Genomic DNA, 23,542 nt, shown 5'->3' on the forward strand with positions numbered 1-23,542 from the left:
GCTGTGTGAGAACAGAAACCTCCGCTGGTGAACAGGGAGAGTGGCTCTGTAACATCAGCCATGGAACAGAAAGCTGCAAAGTGAGGCTGTCATTTTAACAAATGCTTAGACGTTTTTTAACTTAGTTGTTTAGGTTTGGTGTTTTGGTGGTTTTTTGTTTTTTTTTTTTTTTTTTTAATACATCGAGGCATTTTTTATTTGTCACAAACATAATCTTGTCTGTTTCATCTAGGAAAGTGTATTTTCTCCCTCTGTGTAATTCTAATTGTTACGTGTGGGAGAAGGTGGTGAAAATATGTCCTGGTGAATTCCCCCCAGCCCCTCAAAAGGCTTCCCCCCCCCCCCCCCCTTTTTCTCTTTTCTCCTTTCTCCTGGAAGTGAAAAACAAGCAGATACGTGATCTCAGAGGCACGGTGCGCTGTGCTAAGGCACTGCCGGCGGGGTGAGGGGGGCAGGATTTGTCCCCCGTTGGGAAGGCTGCCGGGGCGCTCCGCTGGCAGGGCGGGGGGGGGGGGGGGGGGGGGGGGCTCCCCTGGCCCCGCTTCAGCGGCAGGTGGATGCTGCGGCGCTCGTCGCGGGGCGTCCCTGCTCCTTAGCGCTCCAGCCAAGGTAGCTGCCGGTCCGTATTAAATGGCTGCCTGCTTTTCGGGGCTGCCGGCTGTTTTACGGTTCTGCTGCTGATTTTTTTCAGCAGCCCTGCCGCTTCTCGGGGGCAGAGCCCCCCCCTCCGCCCCGCCGTTCCCCCAGGTGAGGCTTCATCCCAACCGCCTGAACCTCAGCCCTTCCCGAGGGGCCACGGCTACCTCTGCTCCCCGGGCAGCCGCCCCCAGCCCCGCACCCCTCCGGCTGCTCCCGCTTCCAGGCCGCCGTGTGTGGGCTGGGGGCCGCGCACAGCCGGGACCCCCCCCGCTTGCCGCGAAGTGCAGGCGGCGGGGCCGGCCGGGGGCTGCGCGGTGCCCCGCCGTGTGGGACCGAGCTGTGCCGGGCAGCGAACGGGCTCTCCAGCCCGCCTCGCTCGCTGTGCAACACCCTTGTCCCTCCCCCCACGGGGGTTTTCTCCCCCCCCTTCTCCACCCTCCTGCAGCGAGTTAAATATTTCTTTTGTTAATTGACGCCCGAAGTGCTCCCGCTGCCTTCCCCGCACAGCCCGGGCCGGCCGAGGACGTGAGCACGCCCAGATCCGCTGGCTGGAGCAGCACCGATCCGCGGGGCCGAGCGGGTATGTGCGGGAGGAGGAGGAGGAGGAGGTGGTGGTGTAAAAGGAGCCACGGGCGCAAAGCAGATTTGCGAGGAATAATTTAACTCCGGTGTTTGTTATTTTTCGGGGTTTGGGTTTTTTTTTCCTTCTCTCTCTCCTTTCTATCTTTTTTTCTGCTCAGGATTTAAATGTCATTCAAAGCATCCCCAAATCAGCTCGTCTCCGGTTTATTCCGAGGCATTAATTGGATCAGACGCTGCATTTGAAGAGCTCGGGCGTTTTACCCACGAAGGTAAGTGGGCTTACGAACCTGCACCGGGTCTGCATGGTCACCAAAAGCTTGACTGCCTTTCAGGGTGGTGTTTTTTTTCCCCTTCCCCCACCCCCCCTGCCCCCAGCCCCGAGGCCAGGCTTAGCTCAACCTGAGGAACTTGCATCCCTGGGTTAATCATCGGTCGATGTATGGACAATGCGCCGGGGGGGAGCGGGGCCGAGGGGGCTCCGCGCCCGCCCCTCCGGCACCGGGAAATGACCCGCGGGAGCCGGCGGCGGCAGCCGCGGACCCCTCAGTCCCCAGCGCCGCTGCCCCTGGAACAGCGCGTGGCAGCACAGTAAGGAAGGAAACAACCTAATCCCCTCTTACAAGAAACTATTCGTCATCATTTTTTTTTTTTTTTTTCCGTGAGAAATACTGTAGGCGCCCATCTCCCCCTCCTCCCCCACCGCCCGCCCCCGTTGCAAGCGCCGGCTCCTCTGCCCGCACCTCGTCTCGTTTCAGGCGCTTCTTTCCAGGGACCAAAAAGTTAAGCTGCCCCCTTTCTTCGCCGCCTGCCCCCGGCACCATACGTGTGCTCTGCATTCCCCTCGTTAACCTATTCCCCCTCCGTCTAGTCCGAGTTCGTCCAGCCCCCGCCCCCCCCTCCCCCCTTAAACTGGGTTGCAAAGCCTCTGTACCCTGCAACTCCTAAAACTTCTCTCCTTGCTGTGATTTATTTTCTAGACTAACAAAAAGGACAACAAAAATATACTCGATACTCCTGTGGATGACTTTTTTTTTTTTTTTTTTAAATAATGCATTTCCTTCTTCCCCTTTAATTTTTTTTTTTTTTTTTTTTTTGCAAGGAAATTTGCTCCATCTCCAGCAGCAACCACTGCTCCTTTTGATGTTGTGGTACGCCGTGCGCATGCGCTTCACATTAGAATTACTGCACTGGCCAGAATAAGTTGGATCTCTTCTTCTCTTCACTGAAACCCTAAATCATATCAAAAGCTAAAGGGATGCTGAGAGTCCGGAAAAAGGGTTACTTTGGGATTTGGTCATTCCCTTTGATAATAGCCGTGGTGTGTGCACAGAGGTGAGTGATGAAGGTACCTCTTTTGCTTTACTTTGAATTGCACTGCATGCTGCTGCCGAGAGGAATGTGCAACCAGAGTCTGAGAAATAAGAAATAATGTGGTATTGTTCTTTCTTTTTTTCCTTTAGTGTCAATGACCCTAGTAACATGTCACTGGTAAAAGAGACCGTGGATAGACTGCTGAAGGGCTATGACATTCGCTTGAGGCCAGATTTTGGAGGTAATTTGACTGCTTTTTAATAAGGGAGATGGCTTATGTGGGCTGTGTACGGGGTGTGTGGCTTTTAAACGTGTGGTGGGTGCTGTTGCTTTGGGGTGCGTGTGTGTTGCCATTTTCTCAAGCTGATTCAAAGTTAAGCCCATTGTCGCTCAATTTTCTTAGCACAGGATGCTCTTTAATGCGATCACTTAAACGTCTTGCACGTTTGCAATCGGTCCCTCATCTCGTGTGGGTGCTGATACTTTATTAACCTGTAATTAAGCCCTCGTTTAACTGGTTTTACCGAGATGCAAATCCCTTAAGTTTACCCAACGTTTTGTTCTTCTCAGCCTAATGTGCCTGTGATCACATTTACTATTTTTGAGTACAAGATGTGCTGTTAACCGATACGAAAATGTCATTTAACCCCCTGCGCGCTCCCACGTCCAACTAGTTTGTTCACTCCGGACGCGTCGGCGGTGGGTGTCCCCTTGCCCCCACCCCGCCCCCGGGGCTCGCTGCCCGCCGTCCCCGGGGCTGCCCGGGTGGCAGGGGCGGGGGGGTGGCGTGGGGGCCGCGCTCCCCGGCCTGGGGGGCAAGGGGGGGGTGGGGTGCGAGGGACCCCCCGTCCGGCCCCGAGCCGTTGCCAGCACGTGTGTGCGCGTTACATAAAGCCCGGCTACAGCTGGCGGGGGGCGCGCAGGGTGAGCCCAGGGGGGGCGGGGGGCAGCTCGCTTGTGCTGCCTTTGTGGGGGCGGGGGAGGGCAGGTGTGGGGGCGCGCCCTGCCTGCCTCCTGGCTTTGCTTAAATGTGTCGTTTCTACGCGTAGCGCTGCGAACTCCGGTAAGAACGAGTTAACTTCTTCGAGATCACATTGCGGACCATCTTGTCGGTTTGCAGGTCCCCCAGTGGCTGTCGGCATGAACATAGACATTGCCAGTATAGACATGGTCTCAGAAGTCAATATGGTGAGTATTTAGGGTCCGGGGCTGGTCGCTCGCTCCGGGGGTGGATGTCGTTTCCCCCGCCCCTGCCGAGGCGGAGCGGCGCCCACGGGCGTGCGGGTACCCGGCGCGGCCTCCGGCTCCGGGGCGGAGCAGCCGCTTCCTAGAGGGTCGGCCCGGGAGGGTGGGAGTGGGCGGGAGGAGGGTCGTGTCAGCTCCTTCCCCCCCCCCCCCCCCCCCCCCCCCCCCGCCACCTCCTCCCCCCGGCGGCGGGACCGGAGAAGGTGGGAGCCCCGGGCCGCCCGCACGGCTGGTCCTGCCGCACCGCTCCCGAGGCGCAGCCCGCCCGCGCCGCCGTGCCGCGAGCAACGACGCCCCCTGCCGGCCGCGGGCCCGCACGGCACCCTGCCGCCACGGGGCCGCGCTGCCGCTCCGCGGGGCGCCGGGGGCGGGGGGGGGGGGGCATGGCGCGCCCCGGGCCGGCTGCACCGCCGCGTGTGGGGGGGCAGGGGCCGGGGGCGAGCGGCTGTAGCCTGCTTCCACGCCTTTCTCGGTCTAATATTCTACAAATATTTTTCCTTTTTGTCCCAGCAGTGCAGTTGCGATTAAAAAAGATAAGAACCTAACGAGTTTTATTTCTGTGTGTATCCAAAGCTCACGTGACATTTTTTTAATTTTTTTTTATTTTTTTTTTTTTATTTTTTTTTTTACAATTTTGGGTGGTCATGACTGAGTTGAGGATTTTACAAGTTTAATTTTTCAAGATGTTTGTCTTGAACAGACTGTGCTGGGGGGCTGAACTTGTTTGTGGCACAGTATGGCTTCCCATGTTTGTTTTTGTTACCTGGGAGAGTAACGAAGTGTGGAGAAGCCTCGATCTATTCTGTAGAAGCTGTTCTTGGTTTAGGCTAAACTTTTCTAACATTTGCTTATTTGGAGATAATTTGGTGTCAAGTTCTGAAGTTTTTAACTTACATTTTACTTGGTTAAAGACACAGAATTTGGCCTCATGCTCTCAGGGTTTTATACAAGAAGAATATAAAATAAAGACACCAAAGTATAGTAGCAGACACTGATACAAAATAAATGTTTGTGAATATTTTGATAGAAATTTATTGTTTGAAGCAAACTTTCTATTACTCTTGAAGTTGTAAGGAAAACTCTTTCTAAAGACAGATGTCATTTTAGGGATACTGCTGTAGCTGTAGTGATGCATTTCAAAACAATAGTTTGAAAGTTACCAGTTGTGTTAATATCATTCTACTACTAAAATGTTTTCTTTAATTCCTCAGTGGCATGTTTGGGTTTTCAGGGACACTGCACTGAATGAATTGGCAAATATTTGCTCTCAAACTAGTTGTGTTGTGTGGTGTACAGGATTTTTTTTTCATGATGTGAAATATAACCCTTGGCCTAATTTGAGGATGACATTACTGGTGGCTGTTCTGTGACACTGGGAGGTCTTGGTGACTGAGAGCTTGATATTGCTTTTTTTTCAAGATACCAAGAAAACTCTGGATAATTTCACCTCGAGCATTACTTGTGAAATATTTCCAAGTGGCTAAACTGGGCTGCCAAACTTTGTTTCACTGAACTTGTAATTTAGTATTCTACCTCCAGGAGCTTTAAGTGCAAAGGAAGAACATTGCAATGTATTTTAAACCTGCTTTTCATGAAAAGAACTATGGGTAGGAGAGATATGGCCATACAAATTAATTCTTAGACAGCCATGAGCAATGTGGGAATGCTGACGGTTTTCTTGATGGAACTGTGATCTACTAGGTCAAGTGTTATATCCCTGCATCCCTTCAAAACTGGAAAGTACTGCCAAATGTTTTCCTTTCTTACAAAAAGATTGTGAAGATTCCTGTGAGTCTTATTTTCTCGGTTTCTTTCAATGATTTCTAGAAATTTGGGCTTCAGTTAAGAGTCGGAGCATATTAGAAGACTGTGATCTCACAAAAACTGTAAAACTGAGTGTTTTTAGTATTCTGTAGTCTGTTTATTTTGTTGTTGAAATGTTTGACCTTTGTGAGAAAAATTTTCAGACTATATGCAGAACTCCAGGGGGAGGGAGGGGAAATGTATAGGCAGTTTTGTCTCCCACATTTGCCTAAAGCATTTAAGCTCTGGGCTTATTTTACTCTAAGGAGCTGACTATTCTTTAAAACCAGGCATTTATTTTACGCAATTTTTTTCACTTACAGTTTCAGAAGAGATTCCAAACCAAGATTACCTTCTTAATCTGCTTAACTTCAAAATGTAACATGCAACAGTTCATTTCACCATGATCTTTGCAACATAACAAGTACTAATGTACCCTGATAGGCCTGGCGTAAGGGAGGAGACATGCAAGCAGACAACAAATAACTTGGTACACATGGCCTCGACTTTTTCCTTGCAAATTCACCAGAATTTAAGGTAGAAACCAGGAGGAATGCTATTGAATGCTAGCTGATGCAAAGCCTTCTGAGATAATGAGACAGAGAGAGTCTTCTGAAAGTATGAACCTGTTTTTCTGAGCCATGGGCTGGCTGTTGCTTTGCCTGTAGTCATGGCAAACACCACTGACTTGAGGTAAAGGCAAATTGTTGCCTGGAGTCAGGTATTAACATTAACAGGAGCAAACTTTGGCCTTGAGAGGAAGGCTAAATAATTGTAGTTAAGCTTGAGACAATTAATATTAATTCCAGTGTTAACTTACCTTAAAATTATTGGTCTTACGTTCCTCTTCCCATCTTGACGCGTTCCATCTACCATATACATTTGTGTTGCTCTGCAGGCAGAAGGCTTGTCTCCAGTGTCAGGAAGTAAATCATAAAGTTTTTACTTTATTGGATGGGAAAATTTAGGGTTGCTGTTATAGAAAGTAACTGTGTGTTTAGGATGTTCAAGAACGTGATTGTTGACTTTGAATTCTTAAGGAGGTTCTCAGTACTTCACTTTGTAAGAAACTTAGGGTGTAACAGGCTTTACAGCTATCCAGATATTTCTGGTATGCAACAAAGTTGAAACTGTAAGCTGTTCAATCTTTTGTTGTCAGAAACTTGAACTGGCATTTACCTTGGTTTTAAAAAAAGAGTTTAAAGTACTGGTACTTGCGAACAGAATTCTTTCCAGCTTTAGGGAATGCACCAAATGCATGTGAGAAAAGTGAACTTCAGGCGTGTGTGTTTTTTGACAAGTGCTATGACTATTTGGACTAATTTTTTTGTATTTTGTGAAGAAAAAATATACATTTTATGCAGTACAATAATGATTATGGCTAATCCATTCATCTCTCTGGACCAGGCCCTGCAGTATTGTTGAGTGTGTGCTTTATGTTAATTATACTGTGGCTTTTCTTAAGGTTTCCTTATTCAGGTAAGAATAGAAAACAGACATGGAGAGGTGTGAAAGCTACTAAAGTGGTCTTCCTGGGCTAATAAATTTGATCTTGCGTAAGATTAGATGTATTGCAGGGAGTCTAATGCAGTGTTCTCAAGGTAGTTTCCAGGTGTTTCTTACTGTGCTTGAATTTTCTTCCTAGCCTCCTTTTCCTTAATAATAACCACTCATTGTAAAAATATCTCCAGAGAGCTTAAACAGTAGTTTTGTTTTGTTTTAAATAACCAGTGCTAGCTGGGATGTCACGTTTCCACCTTTTCACCTCCTTAGTTAGTTGTTGGAGTAGACTCCTTGACAACACAGCAACCGAGACTGCCCTCCATTCCTATTTTCTCACCTTTCCTCCCAACAGTTCCTTCATAAACTGATTTAAAAAATAGGTTCAGGTTCATTAAGAAGTACAGGAATACATTTTCTTCCCTAGACACTACTGAAGATTTTACATAAAATGTTGTACATTTGATCTATCCAGATAAGACATGATAATTTCTGTGGATAATGTCAGCCACGTGGTGGTTTTCTGTGTCTTGGCTTATTCCTATTAAATAGGTCAACATTTCCTTCTCTCCTCCCCCCTGCCCCTTGGTCTGTGACTATTCTGGGATTTTAGTACAGGATGTCTTGAAAAGAGAGAAAAATGTTCTACGGATATATTTTTTACCCAAGAAATATACACTTTTTGAGGTAATGGATTGTAAATTTAATTAAATATAACTCTTCATACTGTGGGTCATTGGGGGGCTGCTAAGAGGAATCTGAACTCTTTATTTAATTTTAAATATTTGCTTGCTTATCATTGTACAGATTTTGGCACTTGGGCTCAGTATGTGTACATGGAGTTAAATAGATACAATAGGTTGGTTTGTTTTAGTGGGAGCCATTAGGGTTGTTTGAATGCTTAATCCTTCCATCAAGTGGGAGCTGGAGAAACAAAAGAGCTGTTATCTATCAGAGAAAGGTTTACTCAATAGTGTATGCCAAGTTTTACACAACAGAACCTAGTAACTTCAAAGCTCTAAAAATAAAAAGAAGCTTTTATTTAGATATTATATTTCACTTCTGTATTTTAGATATGCCAAAGTTGCATAAAATAGTAAAGTATAATACTCATAGATCAGAATATTCTCAGCCTAAAAAAGTACAGGCACAGCTGTAATTTGCTGATAGACCTCTGACTTACACTTGCTTTTGATAATAGAGACCCACTACTGCTTTTCTTAATCGCTCATGTTTTCTTGAGTTATTTTCAGTGGGGGACGTTAACAAAGCCCAAGAGATTCAGGTTTAGATTCTGAAAACAAGGGGAGCTGTGTGGCTACCTCTCAAGTAGCAGCAATTATCCTTATGTGTGAAAAAGGAAGAGATAGCCTGTGATATAAAAAGAAATGGGCGTTAAGTGGTAAGAAAATAAGGCGGAGCTATTCCAAACCAGAAAACTCAGGGGGAAAGCCCTGGTAAAGAAAAATGAAGAGAAAGGAAATCGTAACAAGTGTCCTATATACACTGGTACAGAAAGAGGTGAACAGTACCTTCTTTTGTCGATCCATCCTAGTTGTATGTGTTGCTTTATATGATCCATAGAGAGAATAAGGAAAGGACAGGACTGAGAATGCATTGAAAATGAAATATTAGAAATATTGGGAAGGTGTTGCTTCGCTAATCCTAAATACTTCCTGCTGCTAGAGACTGTTGGTTTTATTATTTCCCCTGTGTCGTAGAGGTATATGCTTCTTCACACAAAATTGCGTTTCTCAGCAGACAGTTTGAATTTGGCTCTTGCCAAATTATTGTGCTCATACACTACTGACTCATACTGAAGTGTCTGCAGAGACTCCTGTGAATGCAGAGCAGGTGATATACATCTTAGAAGTGACAACTTCTTTTACTGAAAGCCCTGTTTCACCTGTTCCTTTAGTTATTGTCTAGGATAACATCACAAGAGTTTATTTTTGAATAGGAGTAAATAACATTAGTATGGATTTCCAGTTCTTGTTACTACACGTCTCTAATTCAGGCTTTTTCCCTTCTTAGCTTTAAGGTATGTAAAAATAACTAAGAGCTCCTGTGTTCAAGTAGCACGTTTACCCTTGGGGACCAAAGCAAGTTATTCCTACTGGTATGCTACATGTGGATTGAAGTTTTCGTGTTGGTTTTGCAAGAATATTTGCAGCCACAGTAGGAAATGATTTCTCTAGAGTATGTATGCAGGAATGTACTGAGTTTTTAACAACTTTTATAAGCCAGTTCAGAAGCAATAATATATTCTGTATATTTATATATTATGTATCTGGAAGCATGACATAATTGTTATTTCTTTTTAAGGTCCTATAAATGGTTTGTTAATTGGATTGTGCTTCTGTTGTGCTACAGTGTTGCAACAGTTTAATCAGTAGAAAATCTTCTTGTTTTGTTGTTGTTGGTGATTTTTCAAGTGGTCGCTGGCCTTAGCAGACCAAGGGGTGGTTGTCAGTAATTTAAAGAGATTGCCTTGGACGTGATTTGTATATTTGAATTAATAATTATTGCTGCCTTGTTTTTAGAAGGCTTTGACCTATAAATATTTAAGTAATTTGGCTCCTGCCATAGAAGAAAAGATATATTTATCTTTAATATGTTTTATGGGCAATGGCTTGATGCTAAAGCGTGGGAATGAACATGAAGTGTACTTTGTTAGCTCCTACTATAGGCTGCTTTATTTCATAACTACTCCACTGAAAATCACATAAAATCTTTATAGATGAACCATGTATTAGAATGGAAGATTTTTATGTTGTGGCTCTACAAACTTGTTACAAGTTTAAGCTGTTCAAATGGTTGTATTTGTGCTTCTTAGTGTCTCTAAAGTCTGTCAGTGCACCATGACTAAATCCTTATTATTCCTCCCTCCCTTTCTTATCCTCATACCCCATGCAGCCCTCTGCAAGGTTTACAGCAGAGCCTTTAGTATTCAACCATGTTGAAGTACGGTCTTGTAGAGTAATAATTCTTTTATTTTTCTAGAAGTAATCCAGATTCCTTGTAGCCTTTTAGTGGTTAATGCTGTAGGTCTTTGCAAGTGCTTATATGAATTAGGAGAGATTTAGTCCCTTCATTTCAAAGGGAGGTGCTCATCCATGAGGTAATTTTTGAAATGCCTCTTTTAAGTAATGAAAGATAGCATCTTGTTTGTCTTTAGAGTTAACTTTAGAAACGGTCAAATATCTTGAGTTATTAATACTGAAAAATTGGCTATTATGGGTAAATGCAATCTATAATTTAAAAATAAATGAACGTGCATAAATACATTAACGTTGTAGGCATACTGTGGATTGGCAAAAAGAGAGAAGCAGCAGACTTTGTGCTTTATTGTAATTACTCTTACTATGCTTCTACAGGGATTCCCATCCTGCTCATGTTTCTTGACAGCAATGCTATGTACAATGGACACATAGCAGCTAGTGTAACACAAGCGTTGTAGGAATAGAGATATAGTGGGCATATTCACAGCTAGAGTCTGACCTGTCTGAATGCCAGTTTGTGAAGTAGCAATGCTCTCACTTTATAGGTTTTGCCTGTGAAGATCTTTGCATGCAAACTGTCTGGCTAAGTATTTTCAAATTAGCTAATCAGTGCAAAGATTCTCCCAGACTTGGAATTGCATCTACCGAATGTGTTCTTTTTTGTATGAGTTTTGCAAATAAGTATGTAATTTCCAATCAAAATGAAAATGTTCTAAATAAGAAGATATATTTTAACATTCAGGATGTTGACATGTGTGCAACTGAATATAGAATTTGTAGATCATATTTAATGTAGGTTATCACAGCATTTAGAACGTGAGCTCTTCCCATATCCCCAGACTTAAAGAATGAGGGGACTGTGCTATTTCTGTCTATCCTGAGCTGCTTTGTGCATATCTCTGTCAAGGTTAACTCCTATTAATTTTTATTCTGTGAATGCTGACAGAGGGATTCGTTCGTTAGTTTTCAAGTAGTAAGAATTTAACTACATGGGGGGGAAAAGGAACCCTTCTGAGAGATGTATTTTGGGTTTCAAGTGTGTGCTGTTGTAGTAGATGTGGCAGTTCAGAGTATTTCCACTGACGTTCCTATAGGCGAGCCACTGATCCATTGTGATTGTGCTGGAAGACAAGTTGAGCTCTATAAACTTTGAACAAGTAGAAGAAGGAAAAAAATTACAGGGAGTTTGGCCTTGGACAGGGGTGGTACATTAAATTACCCTAATGAAAGCATATTAAAAAAATCCAGCTGCTTGAAGTGAAAAATCCTTGTTCCAGTGCCTGCTGTCTGGACCATTTCTTCTTCCTTTTCTTCTTTAATGAATAGGCATTTCCATTAACTAAGCAACTCTATGAAAATGGATTAAACCCCAGAATTTGCCTTCACAGTTGAGTGTCCTGATTGCTGCTCTTGAATGTCTCCTTCCTGTGCTCATGAGTTTTGAATTCTTTTGCTACATAGCAGCCTGGGTGCCGTGAACCTTTATTCTAGATAGCTTATTAGCCTGTGGTGGTTGTGAGTGGAAGCATTCAAAGTGCAGAGGACCAGGAACAGAGAGGTCTTTCATGTCGCGAGTGAAGCTGTGAAAGGCTGCCAACACAACCTTCTCCTCTGTGCTGGAAATGGTTTGGAATTACAGGAGCCGTGACTTGCTGTTAGGCATGACTTAAACGTATTACATTTCTATTTTTTCATGAGATTTAGATATTGTAAACCTGTCTGAATGGGCTTAAGTGGGAAAAATATGCCTGCCCAACTGGAGCAGCTGTACCCTGTGTCGCAGTGCGGTACAGATCCTCAGGAACCGGGAAACTAAACCGTCAAAGTGGCAGAGACTTGTGAACGCAACTTTTTCCAGAGAAGACTCATCACAGTCAATTTTCTTGAAAAGTTGTTTTAGATTGGTGTAGTGTGAAGGGTCCTAATGTGCAAAATACCCTAAACGTTTTGTGTTTGGGTTTTTTTTGTTTGATTGGTTTAGTTATGACCCTTGAGAAAAATGGGCAGAAAGCTTGGAGTTAGGTAAAAGTCACGCTAAACCCCTCTGAGATGAGATGGTCTTCCAGAAAAGCTTGTGGGTTTTCATATATTTGGGGTGCCTGAGAAGTGTGACCCCTGCGATTTTGGGTTTTGGAAGTGTTTCTTATTCGACTTCTTCCATTGCATACACCTGTGAAGCAGCCAGGAGTTACTATTGCTTTCAAGGAAATGAAGTAATTTTTTTCTTAGTGAGAACTACCTATTTAAACATGTAATAAGTGTCTGAATAAGATACTGAAGCCTTTTGAAAAGCTATTTACTGCTGTGATACAGAGCCCTTTTGTAAACCTGGTCCTAATTTCTATTGTAGATTAATTTTTTTTTTTATTTTCATGAAAAGTTTAAATTGTTTTTTAATATTTGGAACAGAGATACGTTCTGCTCAACTTGGTAATATCAGTGTTCAACCTTTTTGTTCTCTGTATAGGCCTTTAAAAATATATGTTGTAAAAAAAATAAATACTTTATTGCATCCATTTAGTAAAAGTAGTGACGTATTGTTAATTCTTATGGTTCGTAACGGTAAATGTGTGTTATCATTTGCATAACAGTTGTTACCCAGTAGTCCAGAAGTCATTTTGATCCATTGTGTAACCAATATTTGTAGCTTTTATAAAGTGTATTTTTGAGTTAATAGACCCTGCAGCTCCAACGGAGTTGTAGAGCATTGTGGAATTATTTTTTTTCTTTTTCAAGGACTGCTGACCCAATAGGTTCTGTTGGCTCCCTCGGGGGTGTCAATAACAGTGTTAATCCATGTTTGAGAAGATACGCACTGAAGAAGCAATAAAATTTAAGTAAAAAAAAAATATCAGTTGGATGGTCCAGTAGACTATGAGATTTAAAATTAAATAATTCAGGAATGTGAGTCTCTTACTATTCCCTATTAAGAAATTATTTATTCTTTTAGATAACTTATAGGGAAGAAGGAAATAGGATTAAACAAATACACATGTTATATTTACAAATGAAAAGCAGCATTTTGCAAATAATTGCATCGTTTCATGAATCATGTGAGTCCAGGAACGATGAAAGAAGCCTTTTAATTTATCTGAAATCTTCCTAAAATTTATATGAATGTTCTATCTGTTGTACTGTCCTGTTGCTCTTTATTCACTGATGTTCTGTGATGCTTTCAGGAATTCCATGCCTAATAGAATTAGAGATGTAATGTTCATATCTTGTAGCATATGCCACCTTTGGTGCTCAGGATGAAATGCTTAACAACCTCAGTAGATACAAAACTGACTTGCAAAATTACTTTTTTCAGTTTTGAAAGAAGCTTTTTAAAGTTGTAAGAACGTTTACCGAGTTAAGCATAGCTGAGACCTTTTGTATCAAATTCCAGTAAAAAATGGGTTATTATAGCTGATTTATAAATTCCCAAAAGATAGATTTATAGTTAAGAGTCTCCTGGCATTTTTGTTACAGTCATTCTTGTTAGTGTAAATGCCTAGAAATGAATACAGTTTTCATTAATCTACTGTTATGTGACACAAGTGACCACTTAGAGAAATCCATAATAATTCTAGTTAATGGCCTGCATTCAAAAGTACCCACGTCTGTGCATAGGCTTTGCAGAATGCTTTGGTGAGCTCAAATCCCACATGAGACTTGTTTTGAAGTCTTAAAACGTGTAAATCTGATGCTGATTTTTCCACTGAGGCTATTTCTGCCCTGTTTTCACAGAAGATTTGTTAGTACTAAAATGACTTGAACTGCAATACGAAACGGCTCCTCTGATGTCTTGGATGTTCAATGTGAATGGGGATGGGGTAGGAGTCTACAAAATAGTGGCTGTACAATAGGTGCTCTTTTGGAGTGAACAGATGTACTTGGTAGGTTTTATTGGCCAGAAAGTTGTAGGACCTTGTTGGCAGCTTTGATTTAAGGACATTTAAAAGCTGACGAGTCCTAACATGGGAAGAGTGTACTTTTTTACTCGTAGTCTTTAGCCTGTACCGTAACCAAATCATTGGTGAGGCAGCATAAGAATGCTCATGTGGTTCCTACCAGGGCCAGACTTTGCCTGCTGGTAAAGGGAAGACGTAAGTTTACATAAATAACTTTCTGGCATTCATTTTACTTTAAGTGAATAAAAATGAATCTTTTTGTTCTGAATCATAAAATCATCTTTGGTAAGGTAGATGGGTAATGCAAAATCTTAAGTGTAGAATTAAATTTTAATTAACTTTTTAATTGAGTTGACTTTTTGAGAACATGATGATGTATGAACTTTTGATATGGCATTTGACATTTTAGAGATAGACATCTATGCCACAATAATGTGCTGACTAGATAACAGTTTCATTAAAGCATGAAGGTAGCAGTCGTTTAGTAAAGATTCAGAATGAAGGATTTCAACCATAATTGCTACTCTGGCATATGAAAAGGGTTTGGTTTAATCAGTTTTATGGGGAAACAATTGTTTCTGCAAGGAAGTATTTAATATTTTATGTAACTTCAATTATCTCTTGAGTTAAACTTTTTGAAAACAAAAATTGCATATGTGTTTCCTCCTTAAGTAATACAGACCAAAGAAAGTTTTCAAGTGGAACATGTAGTACTGGTCAGATTATATTGGAAAAAGCATAATTTTTTTTAAATGGCTATCATATCATTATAGTTAAATAACGTATTGACTGCAATATACACAACATTTTTATCTTTGTAGGTGTTAGGAACCAAACTGTTATTTAGATAGAGAGATTAATATTTCCACTTGTCTCGGGGTCTGTCTAGTGAGATAACACAGCCTTTGGGGGTTGGTGGGTTTTTTCCTTTTTTTTTTTTTTTTTTTTTTCCTTTTCTGCCCATATTCTGCTGTGCCCTTCTTGACAATGACATGCAACCACCCTTCTCACATCACCAACCATCTTAGAAGTGAATCTCTGTTTGCTTGTGGTCGTTTGTAATGCAGTAGTAAAATTGCTGTTTGGCTTTTGAAAATTGTTTCTCAGAGTTCTGTTTGAGGAGCATTTGCTGTCAAAACAAACACATTGATGTTTGGCTGGTGTGGAGCCTGTGTCTACCTCTGCCACTTTGAAATTTACTATTCAGAACTGTAGGATTTAGTATGAGGAGTTATGTGTTGAAGCCACAGCATCGAGATTCAGGTCAAATATTAGTCAAAATTTTTAGTAGTACAAATACTGGAGGGACTGAGATGTTAGTCTTAAAGAATCACTGTGATTATCTCGGAAAGGTTGTGGGTCTAGTTGATCCTACCTTGGGAGAAAAGGAAGGAGTGAGAAACACAAAACAGGAGTTTTGCATGATTTCATTATAGTTAGCATTCTAAACAATATTGTTTATTTTAAATGATATCTTAAATGGGAAGGAACTGGTAGCCTTTATTGCATAATTAAGGAGTTAGCCAATATCTGCATTTCATTAAGTAATGGGGAACTGAATATTAAATAGATTTTTTTTTGATTAATACTATGAATGCGCTGTTAATACATAAATTAATTCTGTTTCATAGCTCAGATGATAAACGGCACACTGCTTACTCAAGCTTGAAATCAGACTGTTTTCCACAAATTGAAAAATAATTTTATCTGATGGGCAAATCAGGAAAACAGTGTTGTAATATATAAACAAAACAGCCAAACTGAATTATTTTGTATGATTCAGATTTTTACCTTAAATTTTGATCTTTTACCTCAAGATCTTTCTGCTTCTACAACATACTCCTTAACCTTTCTTTACCTTTATTATTACTTTTAAGATAAGGAAAATTACAGTAGAGCTTAAGTTATTATAGCCATTTAAAAAAATAAATAACAGAGATTCTCCTCTGTGTAGACATACAGCAAAATCACATTTCTTTGATCACCGCCTTTTATTTCCTTAGGCCTAGTAAGAAACCAGGTGACAAGGAGGAAAACTTGGTTTGAGAAGGTAGAAATGAAAAATCTTGTACAAGAGGACCTGAGAGGAATAAGCACATATGGAAGTAGGTCTGGTCCTATAGTATAGCATCGTGGAGTTTTATGCTCATTTAGGAAGATAAACTTTTTTTTTTTACATTTCTGATAGTTGTGATATTCAGGTATGTAAGCTGATCAAAAGCAGTAAGAGTAATTCCAGCAGTTAAGTGGCAGTATTTACATGCATTAAATGGTCTGATTTAGTTATGGTGGTACATAGGGTATTATATCATAATAAATTACTTTGCACAGCCTAAACACTTTTTTGCATTCGTGAACCTGGAAAAACTCAATTATTTTATGTTTTTATGTACTGTTATCATCAAGGTAGTGGTGTTTTGTTGTGTTTCTATGTGGTTGTATTAGATTGCTAGGTAAGGCCTAGAAGTCATTTTTTTGACAACAGAAAACCTATATTGTGGGCTGAAATCAGAGAGAGAGTAATTACGCTCCTGAAAGTTATTCCTCTCTTTTTTTTTTTTATTTAACTGATTTATTTTAAACTATTGAGTTTAGTATCTAAATATAAGGGGTGATGATTATCTAAAGTATCTAAAGGGGTGATATCTAAAGTATCTAAATTGAGGGGTGAATGTTATTTCAGTCTAGTATTTTTACCAGACGTTGTGGTCAGTACATTAGGGAAGACCTTCGCATATGTTATTAATGTGTATGCTATACGTTATAATTTCAGCCTTACTTTCAGTATGTGCTTGAGATGTCCAGCGCATCTCTCGCCAGAGTATATCTGTGCTACAGTTGAATGATTCTGGTGCTTCTCAGGCAAGTATCATGAATATAGGGCCAGCATTGTTAAACGCCTACTGATTTTACCAATCATATTCTGCAAGATTGCTCTTTTCTGAGAACCTTTTTGAAATACACAGATAGTGGTTATTTGGAAGAATCACTTCATGGGTCCTTATTTTTATGAAATAATAAAGTGGCTTTGAACCGGAGGGGTTCTAGTTGGAGTGTCCCATGGGTTGAATTCACTGAGATAAGAAATCTAAGGGTGGCTTTTTCTTTCTTTCTTTCTTTCTTTTTTTTTTTTTTTTTTGAGTTAATATTAATATTGAGTATGTTTTTCTGGGGGAAAGATGCTTGCCTTGAAATGTATGGGGTTTGTGTTGATTAGTATTTGTGGCTGGGCTTTCTGGGATCCATCATTATTTCTTTTGCAGAGTGCTGGCATGGAGTTTTTGCTGTTTTGTTGTTGGTTGTGGTTTGTTTGGGCTTTTTTTGTTTGTTTTTTTTAATGGTAGTGTCAGTGTAAGCACTTTTCTAAGGAATGTTCCTTGGCTAGCATTGAGTGTGTTGAGACTAATATTCAGGAGGGAAGACAAGGGTATATGTAAAATTGGGGTTTTTTTTGACCAGTTTAAGGAGGGGGCAGTCTGTAAGGCAAGACTGTTCAAGGAACTGGCAATTCAGTCTATGAATCACAGTGCATCTGGTCAGCTATTGCGGACAGAAAGGCTTCTTTGCCACTGTTGAAGTTAATTACAGTCTGTAAATGGTGGCTTGCACAGTGGTGTGTTGAAGATAGTCTTGTTTCTGGAATCTTCTTACATCTTATCTACTTATGTTTCAGGAGAAGGTTAATTTAGATTGTCTTCTGTGTTGCTACTGATCTTCAGGTTTTAGTGCAATATATACATGTATTTCATTAGGGCCACCCATTTCTAGATTTTTGAGTTACTCTTATTCTTCAATAATAAATTGAGAATATATTTTTCATGGAGCCTTTAAATATATTTATGAAACTTTGATTTTAGAATGGGAAGTTAAAACATTATGTAAATGAGACCTCATGTTGAAATCTGAGTGAAAATAGAGTTACTCAGCATCCAGACAAGATTTTGGTAGATAATGGAAGTTGATACCTCATTTGCAAATAGTTCTGTGCACAGTGTTCCAAAGAACTTGAAATATTGTATAAAGAATGCTTACTTATATTTGATATCTTCCATTTTGATATATTTAGATACTAAACTTTAGCATATAGGAACATACAGTGAGATAAGATACTTGAACCTACCTGCTCTGGGTTTGGAAGCCCATTTTCTAAATTTATTTACGATCACTTGTATTTGGTAAGGATAACACAACATCAGTTCTACCAACAGAACAGAATCCTAGGTGAAGTCATAACCAAATATTTACAAGATGCACTCAGGTAAAACCTGAGATTGTAGAGAGAATGAGGTATTATTAGTGTGAATTAACAGCAGGCTACTAATCAGACAGACTTGTGAAAGAAAGTAAATTATATGAACTAGCTGAACGCACAAATAAACACAAATTGTAGTCACAAACCTTGAAAGTCTTTATTAGTGTCAATAGATTCAGGTATGTGTAAGATACCTTTAAAATGCAAGGCTAACCTTAGTTTTTAAGTGTTTTGTCCTGCCTGGGAGAGTACTAAATTACTCAGGTTTGCTTGCAAGGAGACATGGTTGGTTTGTCTTTGTTTAGTTTTTGAAGAAAGGCAATACTAAAAGTCATTAAAACATGGAGGAAAAAATGTTCTGTAAAAGATGATTGGCTTGCATGAAATCACTGACAAAGCAGCATAGAAAAGATCCCAATGCATGCAAAAGACAGGCAGAAGGTTTAAACTACTGTCAAGAGTATTGTGGAAGGTCAAGGATCTCTTTTAAGGCTCACTGAAATCTTTCAATGAGTCATTTATAAATAAGTTTTATGAAAAGTATAACATTAGTGTTTTGTGGCTTTTATTTTTTTACCCAATATGTCACAGAAGCATAACAGAAAAGAGAAATGGGCAAAAAATTCTGAGGCATCACACTTGTGTGATTTCCATTAAGCATCGTCTTTCTGTCCCACAGTGGCGAACTCCTTTGTGTCTCCCTATTTCCCCTGTTGGGGTATTCCAAGATACTGTTCATATAGGACGAAGCGTGGAGGCAAAATCTGGTTGCTGTCTGTGAAGGCATTTTGCTTTCCTGCCATGCAAGAAGCAGGATCTAGGGGCTAAGCTGGCATGTTCAAGGAAGATCTGGACAAGGACAGATTTATTTTTTTGAATTTTTTTTTTTTTTAACTACCAGACATAAACAACCTTTGACTACCCTGGTAAGAAGCTGTGAATGGTAAAATCTTGGGGTCGCTGTTCATGAGTGTAGCAAGTGTCACTTATTAGGGAGTACTTAGTTTTGCAATTTCTGCGCCTATGGGTTGGCAGTTGTAGAAAGTGTTTTTGAATGCAGCTTTCCATCTACTGATTTTTGTCTTCTGGGGGAAGGATGTAAGCCTAGTATCAGGGCAGAGCTTCACATACGTTTATCTTTGCACCAAAAGCTGAACCCACTTTGGAGACGGTGTGATAATCGGGGCCTTTTCTGTACTCCTTCTCCAGAGTCTGCAGTTATTTGATCTGTGGGGCTTTTATTGCTGGTACTGTTAAGATAAGCTTTCCTTCTGAGGTGGATTCCCACTCAGGAATCCAAAGGTGGGTGAGGAGCAACAAATTGCTTTGTTCTGCACATAAGGTCTGGGAGAAGGATAACGATGGGAAGAAGAGTGTCTGTTTATACAGAGGAAAAGACAGAAAAAGGGGTTAGGAACTAAGTGGGTGCATCTCCGAGTGCAGGGAGGCAGAAGAGAAGAACATATTGGCTTCCGAATTTTCAGCCTGGGGATGCAGACTGCCCTGCCACGAAACTGGAAACTGATGAGGTGGTAGTGAAAGGAAGCAATTGTCCACTTTCAGACTTTCTGTTTCTTTTAGAACTTACTCCAAATAACTGAATGGTCATCAAGATGAGTAACAAACCACAGTAGTTTAACCTTTTGTAATGGAAGGTAAAGTTACATGAGGGTTCCTGTCGCTTGTCCTGGGATCCAGGGCTAAGTTCAAAAATGAACAACATGGTGCTATCAGGTACTGTGAAAACAGGGTCTCTTCAATCCCGTGGTCATCTGTCCTTGATCACTGAATTCTGGACCAATTGATTTTAAAAAGTGAAGTTTTAGAGACATCAAAAGAGAGCCGTAGTAAAAGCAGCAATAAATTAATAGAGGATGAATACAATAAGAAGCTTTTAATTACATTTGTCCTAAATGTTGATGTGTTGATGCATCTTCCAAACTCAAAATAGAGACAAGATAGTGTGTATAATGTATGTCTATATATTTGTAGGCTGGAGAAACTAGTATCGTTCCAAAGATCTAAAAAAGAATGTCAGCGTATGTGGTTATGTGACGAGCTCCTTTGGTAAAGATGGATATGTAATATGTCATTTTGTAATAGGAGAAACCACATGCTGTTACCGTTGCTGTTTGGGCTACATAAATAGAATATATACTTGATTTTTTTCCTCACATTCCTTTTTAAAGTAAAAGATAATTGAATGTTTAAATGAGAAAGGAGAAGGCAGATTATGGACAGAATTTTGTAAATCAGCATTTCTGTATTTTGTCTTTTTTTTTATGTAGGTCTTGTGGGTCTTTAAAGAGAAAAATATACAGCTTAATTTTAAATGTACTGCTTCTTACTGACAACTTTCATCTTATGTTAAAGCACCCTTAACAGGTTCATCAACCTACTCTTGAATTGTCAGTAATATCAAATCTATGAAACGCGTAGTTGGTTTTGAATTTGAAACATTAACTTGTTGTGTAATGCCTGCTGTATAACCAGAGGCTTATTAAAATATTTAGCCTAAAAAGGTACATCTGAGATTTTATTTTAATTAGTATATACTACTCTTCTAGTCTGCCCCTGTTTTGCATGAAGAGACATGACATCTGCTTGAGAAGTGTGACCTTTAAAAAAAAGGGGTTTTTCCTTGTGCAATAGTCCAGTTGTAAGCTTCCCCCCTCTTGACTGTTCTCAGGTGCTACTGTATCCTTTTACTCTAGGATGGTAAAACAGAACATAATTTTTTCCTTCCCTGCTCCCCAGGCTCTAGGTTGGCTCCATGTTATGGCAGGCAGCACATCTGGGAGCCCGTTCTCCATTTGAAAACAGCCCTTTTTTCTTACTGATTATAGGATGAATCTAGGGAAGGGTAGTCTCCTGAGATAAAGTCAGTCCTTGTGACCTTTATGCCCTTCATGAATTTCTTGTCATAATTTTTTTTACTTGCACTTTAACTGCAGCAATGTTGGATAATACAGGTGTGCAAATAATGCATGTATGAAAGCTGAAATGCATTCGTGGACTTCTTTGTATTGAACATCAGCTGAAGTGCAAACCTCTCCTCATCATAGCTGATCTATTTCTCCACTGTTTCATCTTGTTCTTTCTGTTTGTTCATTGATTTCTGTCAGTTTGGCCTGACACTGCGGTGCTTGTTTCTCTCTCTTCCCCTTGTATGCATGCATAACAGTTCCCATTCATTCAGTTCTCCAGGTCTGTTACATTTATTCTGGCTGATAAGGTAAAATGGTTGAGCATCAATGGTTCAGCAAGCCTAAGCATATTTACAAACAAAAAATGGGAAGTTGAATTCATCATGTGTAAATGTCTGACTATTGGCCTTGATCTAGCTGGCACTGCTGTTATGACGCTGATTGCAGCAATAATGGCAACTTGAGTGCTTACCGAGACAGAAAAAGAAATTCTCTGTTCTGTCCTCACATCTTCATTCGCTGAGGACACATATCCTTTAAGACGTAAACATGTGCTAGAAGCTACAAAGCTAGTAAGTGTTTTGGTGAAGTGTCCTTTCAACGGTCCTGGCTACAGTCTGCAAAACTGAGTGTAGTTAGGAGGTGGGGGAGTTTTCCTTTGTAACTAATGGTAATGTCATAAACAGGGTTATGTTTTGAGTTGTAAGTGGCAGATTAGACAACCATCAAGAAAGAAAACCTGCTTTCCAGCAAATACTCTCAGTGATAAAGAACCTTAGGAGAGAAAGATAAAATATGATATATAGGCAGAATTGTTTCTATGCAGAATATTTTTTCCAAATTTCCCTTGAGGCATCAGCTGTTCTCTGAACATCCAAGAGGTTCGTTGTGCTTCTGATGAGCTTCCCACACATTCTCACCCACACTACTTTGCTGTGGCATCTTAATGTAATTTTAAAATACTGGCGAAAGAAGCATTTTGTTTATAATGCAGAAATAAAAATCTTGAGAGGGGAAAGAATGTCTTTGTATGTTATTTTAGCAGATCACAGCTGACTCATGAGTAGCAAATATGAAATAAAATAATTACTGCATTTAAAATACACAATTCCCAAGTTAAGGATTTGTTTAAGAAGTAGTTTGATTATAGTCATCAGACTTCATAGACTTTTTTCATATATGGTTGGTATTATTTTTAGAAGGTTTGCCCTGATGCAAAGTATTACATTTAGAATATATAACCGTATAACAATTTGTAAAACTAGATATAACTGGTGCTTTAAATAATTGAGTGTGCTAAATTGAACAGTGGCCAGGTACACTGGAGGCCGAGTGGTAAGATGGAAAACTTCCTTTCTCTGGGTGGAAAGAAAAATGCTATGATATAATTTGCATGGGAACTTGTAGTCAACCCTTGTCATTTACTGCCCTTGTGGTGGCCTGATGTAGGAAGTTCCTAGAAAAAAACAGAAATACATATGTTACTGTCACCACTGCAGGCAAGCACTCATGCAAGTTATCATGTGCACCAAAATAAAAATTTTCAAGATTACTGAACTTACACCGAGTAGTCTCTTGGAACTGCAAGGTGCAAACAATTACTCCTTGAGAGGTCAGTGAAGCTTCATCCAGTTTCTTCTGGGGAAAAGGTGTTGATTTTAGAGTGCAAGCCTGATCTTGGTGGCACAATGTAAAAAATGTCTTAAAAAATAATAAAATGTACCAGTTGTATATGGAAATCACTGGCAGTGTATGAATAGCAATGGGAGAAAAAATAATTATATCAGATATGAGTAGAGGTAGTGCTCTGTCAAACCACTCCTATACATTTCTAGACAAAAATCAGTCTAGTTTTACATTTGCTATTTATTACTACTCCAGACAAACAAAATACCTCCGTCTTTTGTTGGCTACTGGGATTTTGATCAAACTAGGGTGGTCTTGAGATATTTGAACTTAAATCTCCCATGAATATCTAGACAAAAGAATGCTTAAATTTGAATTAAGATTGAACTCAATTTACGTAGAAGTTGACTTCAGTTTTTAATTTTTGCTTGACAGTGTCATGAGTTTCTTCACCTGTGGCATAGTAAGAGCTTCCAAATTAGGGGGTACGTAGTGCCACAGTTGCTGTTTGTTTTGCAGTAGCAGCTACCAGCCCTTGTAATGACCACACTGCAATAAGGACAGAGATCTTGTGCTCGAAGGAGATGAACTGCAATTTTTGCTCCAGAGTAGTAACCAACAGTCTGGTTCCCCTGCTATCTGAAAGGCTTCTCAAAAGATTCGGTTTAAAAGGTGTATGAAAGCTGCTACAAAAAGCAAGACAAACATTGTGCATCTGTCGCCAAATGCAGCATTTTACTGAAGCTTACCGGTGAGGAAAGA

General features: G+C 40.4%; 1 protein-coding gene across 2 annotated transcripts in view; it reads left to right on the forward strand.

Moving 5' to 3' along the window:
- The first annotated feature begins 1,113 nt into the window (after window positions 1-1,113).
- Window positions 1,114-23,542, forward strand: part of GABRB2 (gamma-aminobutyric acid type A receptor subunit beta2) — a 170,858-nt gene continuing 148,429 nt past the window's right edge. For both annotated transcript variants that reach the window (XM_056350405.1, XM_056350406.1), the window contains exons 1-5: window positions 1,114-1,219; window positions 1,380-1,490; window positions 2,321-2,553; window positions 2,682-2,773; window positions 3,653-3,720. In XM_056350405.1, coding sequence (XP_056206380.1) covers window positions 2,477-2,553; window positions 2,682-2,773; window positions 3,653-3,720 — 237 coding nt within the window. In that variant the 5' untranslated portion in view covers window positions 1,114-1,219; window positions 1,380-1,490; window positions 2,321-2,476. The remainder of the gene's footprint in view (window positions 1,220-1,379; window positions 1,491-2,320; window positions 2,554-2,681; window positions 2,774-3,652; window positions 3,721-23,542) is intronic.

The sequence above is a fragment of the Falco biarmicus genome, chromosome 8 (assembly GCF_023638135.1).
Source record: "Falco biarmicus isolate bFalBia1 chromosome 8, bFalBia1.pri, whole genome shotgun sequence".
NCBI lineage: Eukaryota > Metazoa > Chordata > Aves > Falconiformes > Falconidae > Falco > Falco biarmicus.